Source organism: Mangifera indica, unplaced genomic scaffold (assembly GCF_011075055.1).
Source record: "Mangifera indica cultivar Alphonso unplaced genomic scaffold, CATAS_Mindica_2.1 Un_0005, whole genome shotgun sequence".
Taxonomy (NCBI): domain Eukaryota; kingdom Viridiplantae; phylum Streptophyta; class Magnoliopsida; order Sapindales; family Anacardiaceae; genus Mangifera; species Mangifera indica.
The window spans coordinates 189,002-199,827 of NW_025401097.1; the positions used below are offsets into that span (position 1 = coordinate 189,002).

At 34.8% G+C, this 10,826-nt stretch overlaps 1 protein-coding gene across 1 annotated transcript; it reads left to right on the forward strand.

Moving 5' to 3' along the window:
- The first annotated feature begins 8,376 nt into the window (after positions 1-8,376).
- Positions 8,377-10,578, forward strand: LOC123205435 (pentatricopeptide repeat-containing protein At4g19191, mitochondrial-like). The gene has a single exon (XM_044622384.1). It carries the CDS (start codon positions 8,473-8,475, stop codon positions 10,426-10,428), a length of 1,956 nt encoding a protein of 651 aa, XP_044478319.1. The 5' UTR covers positions 8,377-8,472; the 3' UTR covers positions 10,429-10,578.
- Positions 10,579-10,826: the final 248 nt, after the last annotated feature.

The window sequence follows — 10,826 nt, forward strand, 5'->3', positions numbered from 1 at the left end:
ACCTGAAGTTCTGAAACTCTTGAATCTAGACCTGAAGTCTGGAATATCATAAATCTGGATCCGAAGTCCTGAATATTATTTGTAACCTGAAGTTTACAATATTATGAATCTAGACCTGAAGTCTGGACTATTATAAATCTGGATCCAAAGTTCTGAATCCTATTTGTAACTTGAAGTTTACAAAATTATAAATCTGGACCTGCAGTCTTGAATATCATGAATCTGGATCTGAAATCCTGAATATCATTCGTAACTCGAAGTTTACGAAATTATAAATTTGTGACCTGAAGTCATAAATATTATTTGTAACCTAAAGCTTACAAAACCAAGAATCTGGACCGGAAGTCCTGATATTATTTAAATGTTTATTTTTATTGTATTCCATTTATTTGAATATTTATTTATTCGCATATTTATTTATTTAAATATTTATTTTTATTTATATCCGATTTACAACCTGAAGTTTGTAAAATCGTGAGAAAATCATATATAGGCCCGAAGTCCCGAATTTTACGATTTACAACTTGAAGTTTGTAAAATCATGAGAATACATGTATATGGGCCGGAAGTCCCCAATTGCATAAATATGGGCCAGAAGTCCCCAGTTTCATCAAAGTCTTTATTTTAATAATGATATCACCTTTGCAACCTGAAGTTTGCATAAAGTGTGAAAAATATGGACTTGAAGTCCAAAACATAAGCAGAATACGTATTATAATATTCTGAAAACTAATGACAAAACCAGAAGTTTTGTATATATGGGATAATATATGGACCTGAAGCTTCCAAAATTAATCCTAATATTTCTCCTACAAAATCAGCTGTTTTGTAAATATGAAATAATATTTGAACCTGAAGTTTCAAAGATTAACTCATATATATTGTTTACAAAACCAGAAGTTTTGTAAATATGACAATAATTGAACCTGAAGTTTCTAAAATTAGATGGATAATATTAAATGGGCTTTTTACATGAGTCTCCACCTAGAATTTGTGAGCCTTGAAAAACTAACTAAATAAAATATCCCAGAAGGACAAATACAAGGCTATTATCTTTTGGCATCATATCCCTGAAGGATTACAAGCCGAAATATGAATACAATGACTCTATATTTAGTATAACTCTGTAATATTCAGAATCTTTTCCTGAATGTGGAAGATAAAATATTCTCCACATTTTATTTTTGCTCCTGTAGTAGCAATATCAAAAAAGAAATTCTGAATTAATATTTTCTCATTATACATCGTTCCCTGAAGTGAACGCAACTACCAGAAGTAGTTATTATGAGTATGAAATGCCCAAAATTTTTATAATTAAATCCATCATATATATTTATTTTGGAGTCATGCATATTATTTTGTATTTTATTGTCATGTTCTCTTCCTTTCAATATTTTGTGTACGTTATAACTAACGTAATTTTTAAATGAAAGGAAATGGACTCCAAAATTGAAGCGTTGACTTCAAAAGCTGATGTGGGAGACATATGTTTGGTGGATAGTGCAACAACGCACACAATTCTTAAGGAAAAGAAATTTTTCTTATCTTTAGCATTAATTGAAGCTAAAGTAACTATCATATCAGGATCAATTGATTTGATAGAAGGCTCCGGAAGAGCCATAATTATGTTAAACAATGGGACCAAATTAAGCATCAATGATGCATTATATTCAAGTAGATCCAGAAGAAATCTACTAAGTTTTAAAGATATAAGAAAAAATGATTATCATCTTGAAACCATGAGTGAAAATGGTGCAGAATTCATCTGTATAACTAGTAATGCCTCCGGAAGAAGGCTTATACTAGAAAAGTTGTTTGCTTTATCATCTGGATTGTATTATACAACCATAAAGGCAATTGAGACCTACGCAGTATCGAACCAGAAGTTCGTTGATCCAAAAGCATTTATGCTTTGACATGATCGTTTAGGCCACCTAGGATCTATAATGATGCGTAGGATTGTTGAAAATTCACATGGACATACATTACAGAATCATAAAATTTTATTGTCTAGTGAACAATTCTGCACCGCCTGTTCTCAAGGCAAATTAGTAATAAGACCATCCCCCTCCAAAATTGGAGGTGAATCCCCATCGTTTCTGCAAAGGATTCAAGGGGATATATGTGGACCCATTCACCCACCAAGTGGGCCATTTCGTTATTTTATGGTTTTAATTGATGCATCTGCACGATGGTCTCATGTTTGTTTATTGCCTACTCGAAATGTTGCATTTAATAACCTGTTAGCACAAATTATCAAATTAAAGGCACATTTCGCAGATTATTCGATCAAGTCAATACGGCTAGATAATGCTGGTGAATTTATATCCAAAACATTTGATGATTATTGCATGTCTATGGGGATTGAGGTTGAACATCCAGTCCCGCATATCCACACACAGAATGGATTAGTTGAGTCTCTTATCAAACGACTCCAGGTAATTGCACGTACTTTATTATTAAAAAGTCAATTACCTACTTCTATGTGGGGACATGCTATATTACATGCTGCAGCATTAATTCGCTTGCGACCTTCTTCTTATCATCAATATTCTCCCCTACAATTGGTTCTTGGTTACCAACCTAATGTATCTTATTTGAGAATATTTGGTTGTGTTGTATATGTCCCTATTGCGTCCCCTCAACGCATAAAAATGGGACCCCAACGTCGTTTGGGAATATATGTTGGATATAATTCACCATCCATTATCAGGTACCTGGAACTATTAACAGGTGATCTTTTTACTGCACAATTTATAGATTGTCACTTTGATGAGACAACTTTCCTATCTTTAGGGGAAAAGAAAATGCCTCCTGAAGTTAGGCATGAACTTACTTGATATGTACCTACCATGTCTTATTTAGATCCTCGCACATCCTAAAGTGAAACTGAAGTGCAAAGGGTAGTGCGATTACAAATTATTGCCAACCAAATGCCTGATGCATTTGTTGATACAGCAAAAGTGACAAGATCACATGTTCCAGCTGCTAATACATCAGCAAGAATCAATATGACAGCTGAACAGTCCATTCGAGCCGTGACTGATCCATCTACCTCACGCCAGAAGCGTGGTAGACCTGTTGGATCGAAGGACACTGTTCCTCAAAAAAGAAAGGCAAATAATCAAACAAATATTCCTTCAGAAGAGGTTATGGTCCCTGAAGAGACACAAGCCCCTAAAGTGGCACAAACCCCTGAAGTGGTACAAAATCCTGAAGAACAGGAAAATGAGAATATTGAAATATCTTTAAATTATGTTCATACACAAAAAATGTGGAATCGTGAAACAATTATAGTTGATGATATATTCTCATTTGCAGTAGCTACTGAAATTCTGAATGATGATGATTTTGAACCACGTACTGTGGCTGAGTGCAAACAAAGACATGATTGGCCTAAATGGGAAGAAGCAATTCAAACAGAATTAGCTTCCCTAGCAAAACGTCAAGTGTTTGGGCCTGTAGTTCCAACACCTCAAGACATACAACCCGTTGGATATAAATGGGTATTTGTGAGAAAAAGAAATGAGAAAATGAAATTGCTAGATATAAAGTCAGGCTTGTAGCCCAAGGCTTTTCCCAAAGGTCCGATATAGACTTTGATGAAACATATGCGCCTGTAATGGATATAATCACATTCAGGTATTTAATCAGTTTAACAGTCTCTGAAAGACTGGATATACGTCTAATGGACGTAGTTACTGCTTATTTGTATGGAAATTTAGACACTGAAATTTATATGAAACTCCCTGAAGGATACAAATTGCCTGAAGCAAAAAGTGTCAATTCAAGAGGCTTGTACTCAATTAAATTACAACGATCATTGTACGGATTAAAACAATCCGGACGTATGTGGTACAATCGCCTCAGTGAATATTTGAAAAAAGAGGGCTATGTGAATGACCCTATATGCCCATGTGTCTTTATCAAAAGGTCAGAATCAGGATTTGCTATTGTAGCAGTTTATGTTGATGACATGAATTTAATTGGGACTCCTGAAGAGCTCTCAAAAACTGCTGAATATCTGAAAAAAGAATTTGAAATGAAGGATTTGGGGAAAACAAAATATTGTCTCGGCCTGCAGATCGAGCACAATTCAAATGGAATACTTATCCATCAAACAGCGTATATTGAAAAATTATTAAAACGCTTTAATATGGATAAAGCTTATCCTTTGAGCACCCCAATGGTTGTTCGGTCTCTTGATCACAAAAATGACCCATTTCGTCCTAAAGAAGAAGATGAAAAGATACTTGGTCCTGAAGTACCATATCTTAATGTCATTGGAGCCTTATTATATTTGGCCCAACGTACGAGACCGGATATATCCTTTGTAGTCAATTTATTGGCCCGATTTAGCTCTGCACTAACCCGTCGTCACTGGAACGGAATCAAACATATACTTTGTTACCTATGTGGAACTAGAGATTTGGGATTATTCTATTCTGTCAAATCTCCTAAAAATCCTAGTTTGGTTGGATATGCAGATGCTGGTTATCTTTCTGACCCCTATAAGGCCCGTTCACAAACGGGATATATTTTCACTTATAATGACACAGCTATATCATGGCGCTCCACCAAGCAGACCTTGGTTGCAACTTCTTCAAATCATTCAGAAATTTTAGCTCTCCATGAAGCCAACCGAGAATGTATATGGTTACAGTCTGTCATCCATCATATCCGAAATGCATACAGTCTTCTTTCTACAACAGACACTCCTACCATATTGTATGAAGACAATGCAGCATGTATAGCCCAAATTAGAGGTGGGTACATCAAAGGAGACAGAACCAAACATATCTCACCAAAGTTCTTTTACACTCATGAGCTCCAGCAGAGCAACAAGATTGATGTCAAGCAAATTAGATCCAGTGAGAATCTTGCAGATTTGTTTACTAAGACACTACCGACATCAACATTTGAGAAGTTAGTGTATAACATTTGTATGCGACGGCTCAACAAGTAACCAAGTTAATCCTACTACAATGAGGGGGAACGTTCATCAGGGGGAGCATTCATCAGACAAAATTTTGAAGTTTATCCAATATTGGACAAAAGGTGCACTGTACTCTTTTTCCCTTCACTAGGTTTTGTCCCGCTGGGTTTTCCTAGTAAGGTTTTTAATGAGGCAGTTTAAGCACGTCCAACGCCAACTTACAGAACATTTAATAATTATGTTTCTTTGCTTTGGTTTTTATCCCACTGGGTTTTTCCTTAGCAAAGTTAATATAATTATCTGTAAATTGTGGAAATCCAAGGGGGAGTGTTGCAGATGGTGGATTTTTCCACCCCATATCGTTGACTTTGGCCAAAAGGCAATGGGAATGCATTAAATTAGCTTGGAAAATTGGCTTGGAAAATTGGCTATGTTTACAGCCATATTTGTTGACAAATGGGGTAGCCAAATGTCTATAAATACTGCCCCCTTACTCTTCATGAAATATATAGATTTCTCTTCTCTTTTCTTCATCCGGAAATCAATTGCTTCAATTGCTTTTGCTCTTCCTCTCTTTTCTTCTCCATTCTTCTTGAATCATTTATCTTTGTATACTTGTGTATTAAATTTATAACAATAACAATTATTTCTTATTTTTTTTAATTTTTTCTTTAGGGTGTTATAGTTTTTCCAATGGTTTTACCTATATTAGCCCAAACCGTGGTTGAATAAAATTGTCAACTTCTTGTCACATTCCTTTCACTTGCAGCACCTGAGAAATCATAACTGAACTTCGTTATCCCATCAAATCGAGATATTTGGTCTCATCACACCTTCATTTCCTTTCTTCACTGTAAATCTTAACAATTATCATTTTAAAATCAACTCACCTTACAAATCGCATATTACGAACCCTAACAACTGTCATCTCTAGAATCCACAACAAAATTAAACAATCACCTCAAATCGATTCAACATCAATAAATCCAAGACACTTGAATCTCTCTTCATCACAACCATAACCAGTATCACATTTAATGTCTATCAAATGCTTAATGCCAAAATTACAAATGCCGTCCATTTTTGTCGACTGCTCAGCCACATCATTGACTGGCGATTCATAATCTTGCTCATTGTCTTTTGCTAGATCTTCTCTGGTTAAAGTCAGAGCTATGTTAGTTAAAATTTATCAATCCAACTACTACTACAAATATTAGTATACTTAGCAAGAGAAAATAATTAGATTAATTCATCACTTGGACTACCTTTTTTATTCTAATCTTTCAAATGAAGAAGGGATAACAGATAAAGGAAGAGAGTTATTTATGAAGACACGGAGGGAAATTAGGGAGCTTATAACAAAAGAGTGGTCATTTTGCATATGTTTGATGATATTAAAGACCAACCAAAAAGTAAGTTTCCTTTGATGGTAAGGTCTTCTAGCAATGTAGGTGGAGGAGGGTAAGGAGGACTAGGAAGAATGAAGCCAAATGGGTTATCAGTCAAAATGTTAAGTTTCCTCTGCTGATCAGTAAAAAAAAAAAATCCCTCTACCCATTTATGTAACTATTTTCATTAATAAACATGAATACCAGGTGAGTATATGAAACTTTTAAAATTTAGAGAATGAAAATTATCATTTCATCAAAGTTTAGGATGGAAATAGTCATTTGGCTGTATTTATTTTATGAAAACAATAAAATTATGTGTACTTATAATAAATATCAATGATAATGTATTATTATATGATTAGTTATTATTTTATTCTTAATTCAAAATTATTCAATTATATAGGGATGTATTATCATGTTGATTATCTATGGTACATAATAACATGCATAGGGGGCAACGAAAGGAAATAAAAATTGTTATACATACAAAAATAACTAAGAAACCATAGACATTGCAAGATCCATTCAAGAGAGTATAATTTGGAAAACACGTAATATAAGGATCTATTTTCACTGTTGGTGGCTCCTTCATCTTTATCAATTTTGGAAATTGTGCAAAAAACGTTTTTGATCCAAGTGTACAGTGGCATCTCAATATTCACACAAGACACAGGGTGATAAAGAGTGTTAATAGGGTTAATTTTGTCTACTAAAACCTCTAGAACAGACTATATATGTAAGTATTAAAATGACAAAATATTATAAAGATTGAAAATTCATTCGTTTATATAGAAGAGGAGAAACGACCATAAATGTACCATGCACAATTGTTCATATGATCCTTATCATATCCCCCAAAAATTTGTGAATATCTAGATTTCCATATGCATAATAAAATCCTTTAAAAATTTTCATAATAACATCTCTTAAATTTTCAAATATTACATTTTACCTCTCAAACTTTTGAAATTGGAAATAGAAAGGAGGAAAATAAAAATAAAAAATAGGATAAAGAGATAATAGAAAAAATAAGATATAATAGAAAAAATTATGTAAGCAAAATCGTAATAGACTATGCATCCAAAATAAATAATATCTTAATAGTGGGTCAAGTTATTAGACCAAAAATATTTCAAATGGTATCAAAGTCACTCTGTGTCTTATTGAGCAATGGTGTGGCAAACCTAAGAGAAAACACTGAGTCTTGTAAAGAGTTGAATGTGACATCCTTAGGCGAATCTCATATCGACAAAGTACGAAAGAGATGTTGGACATCTGTGTACATCTTACATCACTTAGGAATAACAAGATTTGATTGTGACTATATAATATCTCTAATCCAATAGCTCGATCTACTGTTAAGATATTGTCCACTTTGAATATATAATCCATCATAGGTCACATCTTAGCATCTCTAAGCGATGTGGGATGCACTTGTCTCTTGTTTTACGGATGTGGGATTTATCTAAGAGTATCACAAACACCCTCCTTACGAGACTCAACGTCCTTATTAAAGTTTGTCTTAATATCGCTAAAGATGACATGTGAGATAGTTTTAATATCACTTGTAATATCTTCAGTCCAATAGTTTGATCTATTATCAAGATATTATCTATTTTAAATATATAGTCTATCATGATTTTGTTTTTAAGTTTTACAACCTAAAACATATCAAACAGTTTCAGAAATTCAAAAACTATTTAACCAATTACATTTTAGTATTTCCAAATGATATGAAATACACACATATATCTAATATCTCTTTTGTATTTTGTTAATGTGAGATTTATCTAAGAATTTCATAATATTTACTAAAAAGTAGATGACAAATGAGAATCTAGCTTTTTGAAACTAAAGGGCGGGAGTTTGTTATTTTAGCACACCTTGGGTGGACGTTGTTGCGACTGGCCTTTCTAATATTTTCTACTTTTCGAAATTATTTACTGTACTCTCCCGTACACCATTAAGAATTTGGAATTTTTTCTAAAAGAATATATATACACGCGCACACACACCCCAAAATTCATTCTTTGACTTCAAGTTTACTAAACTAACATTGTAGTACTCTTCAATCGGAAACCATCAAGATTCCACCGAACTTAAATCTTACCGATCAATTTGAATTACCCTCTAAAACGATGCGTAATGGTCACAGCTGTTCTTCCTCTTCGTTTCAACCGACTTTTAAATCTTTCAACTATTGATAAATGGAACTCTCAAATAAGAGCAGCCGTGAGCAAACACCATGCCCACCAAGCCCTTCTTCTCTTTCGCCAAATGAAACAAAACGACGTTGTTCCAAACAACTTCACCTTCCCCTTCATAGTCAAAGCTTGTGCCCAGCTTTCCAATCTCAGGTACTCGCAAATGATCCATACCCACATCATAAAATCCCCCTTTTGGCCTGATATCTATGTGCAAACCACAATGGTCGATATGTTCGTAAAATGTTCTAGATTGGATTATGCCTGTAATGTGTTTGATGAGATGCCTCAAAGAGATGTTGCGTCGTGGAACGCTTTGCTTCTGGGGTTCGCCCAAAAGGGTTTTGTTGGTAAAGTGTTGAGAATTTTTTATGAGATGAGATTTTTGGGGATTAAGGGTGATTCAGTCACGATTATTGGGATCTCACAGTCGGTTTTGGAGGCAAAGAATTTGAACCTGTTGAAGGCTGTTCATTCCATTGGGATTCAGATGGGGATGGATGCTGATATTTCAGTTGCTAATACATGGATTTCTGCGTATGCCAAATGCGGTGACTTAGACTTTGCGGAGTTGGTTTTTAATGGGATTGAAGAGGGTTTAAGGACTGTCATTTCCTGGAATTCTTTGATTTCAGGATATGCAAACAATGGTAAGGTTTCTGATGCAGTTAGGTTCTATAAATTGATGATGAATGATGAATTTAGGCCTGATGTTAGTACCATTGTTAGCCTACTTTCATCTTGTGTGCAACCAGATGCACTATTACAGGGTATGTTGATTCATTCTCATGGAATTAAGATGGGCTGTGATCTAGATATATCTGTGATTAATACACTGATTTCAATGTATTCCAAGTGTGGCGATATTGTTTCAGCTAGGTTTTTATTTGACACTATGTATGATAGAACTTGTGTTTCTTGGACTGCTATCATTAGTGGGTATGCTGAGAAAGGGGACATGAATGTGGCATTTCAATTGTTTTATGCTATGGAAGCAGCTGGTGAAAAACCTGATTTGGTTACCATGCTTTCACTGATTTCGGGATGTGGCCAAGGGGGTACACTTGAGCTTGGAAAATGGATTGACAGTTATGCCAGTTCTGAAGGGTTAAGAGATAATGTAATGGTCTGCAATTCATTGATAGACATGTATGGAAAATGTGGAAGTATTGGTGATGCTCGAGAGCTCTTCCTTTCTATGCATGAGAGGACTGTTGTCTCATGGACAACTATGATTGCAGGCTGTGCTTTGAATGGAGAGTTCTTTGAAGCTTTGAACCTTTTCCACCAGATGGTGGAATTGGGTTTCCAACCAAATCATGTAACATTTCTTGCAGTTCTTCAAGCTTGCACTCATGGAGGTTTCCTTGAAAGTGGATGGGAGTGCTTCAATATGATGACTGAGGTATATAATATAAATCCTGGATTAGACCATTATTCTTGTATGGCAGACCTTCTTGGACGTAGAGGAAAGCTAAAGGAAGCACTGGATTTTGTTAAAAGCATGCCTATCAAACCCGATGCTGGCATATGGGGGGCATTGCTCAGTGCTTGCAAGATTCACCGAGACATAGAGACGGGTGAATATGTGGCTACTCATCTATTCGAATTGGAGCCTCAAGTGGCAGCATCATATGTGGAGATGGCTAATATATATGCTGTCTTGGGAAGGTGGGATGGAGTCGCGAAAATAAGATCAATGATGAAATGTAACAATGTGAGGAAGCTTCCAGGACAAAGCGCTGTTCACATTAATGGTAAGACTAGTACTTTTACAGTTGAAGATAGAGATCATCCTGAAGGCAGAATAATCTATGCACTGTTGGATTGTTTGACTTTTCAATCAAAGGAAAAAGAATACTTACCACATTTAGGAGAGATTTTACAGCATGAATAGGAAGAAAATCTTTATTGCTTTAACATTTATATGTTAGATTTGAACGAAACATTCTTTGAGATGGCAATCGAGTTTCCATTTTTTGGGCAATTTGACAAATAGCGGCATCATGTAAATTGAGATTTCAAGAGGTTTGCTGAATCCCTCTGTTGTATATATTCTTAACATTGATTCATAATATTATGACTTAATTTTTTTCTTAATTTTGAGGCAATAATTTCTAATGGTTCATTTGTGGTTCGACAATTTTGAGGAACATAGAGAATATTCAATCTTCCTCTCCCACATAGCTCTCATACTTTGGTGTTGCTATTTGACTCAAAAGCTTTCACCTTAGTGTGTAAGCCGTCAACAGTAATATTATTTAACTCTTGAGGTTATTACACTCAGAAATTGCA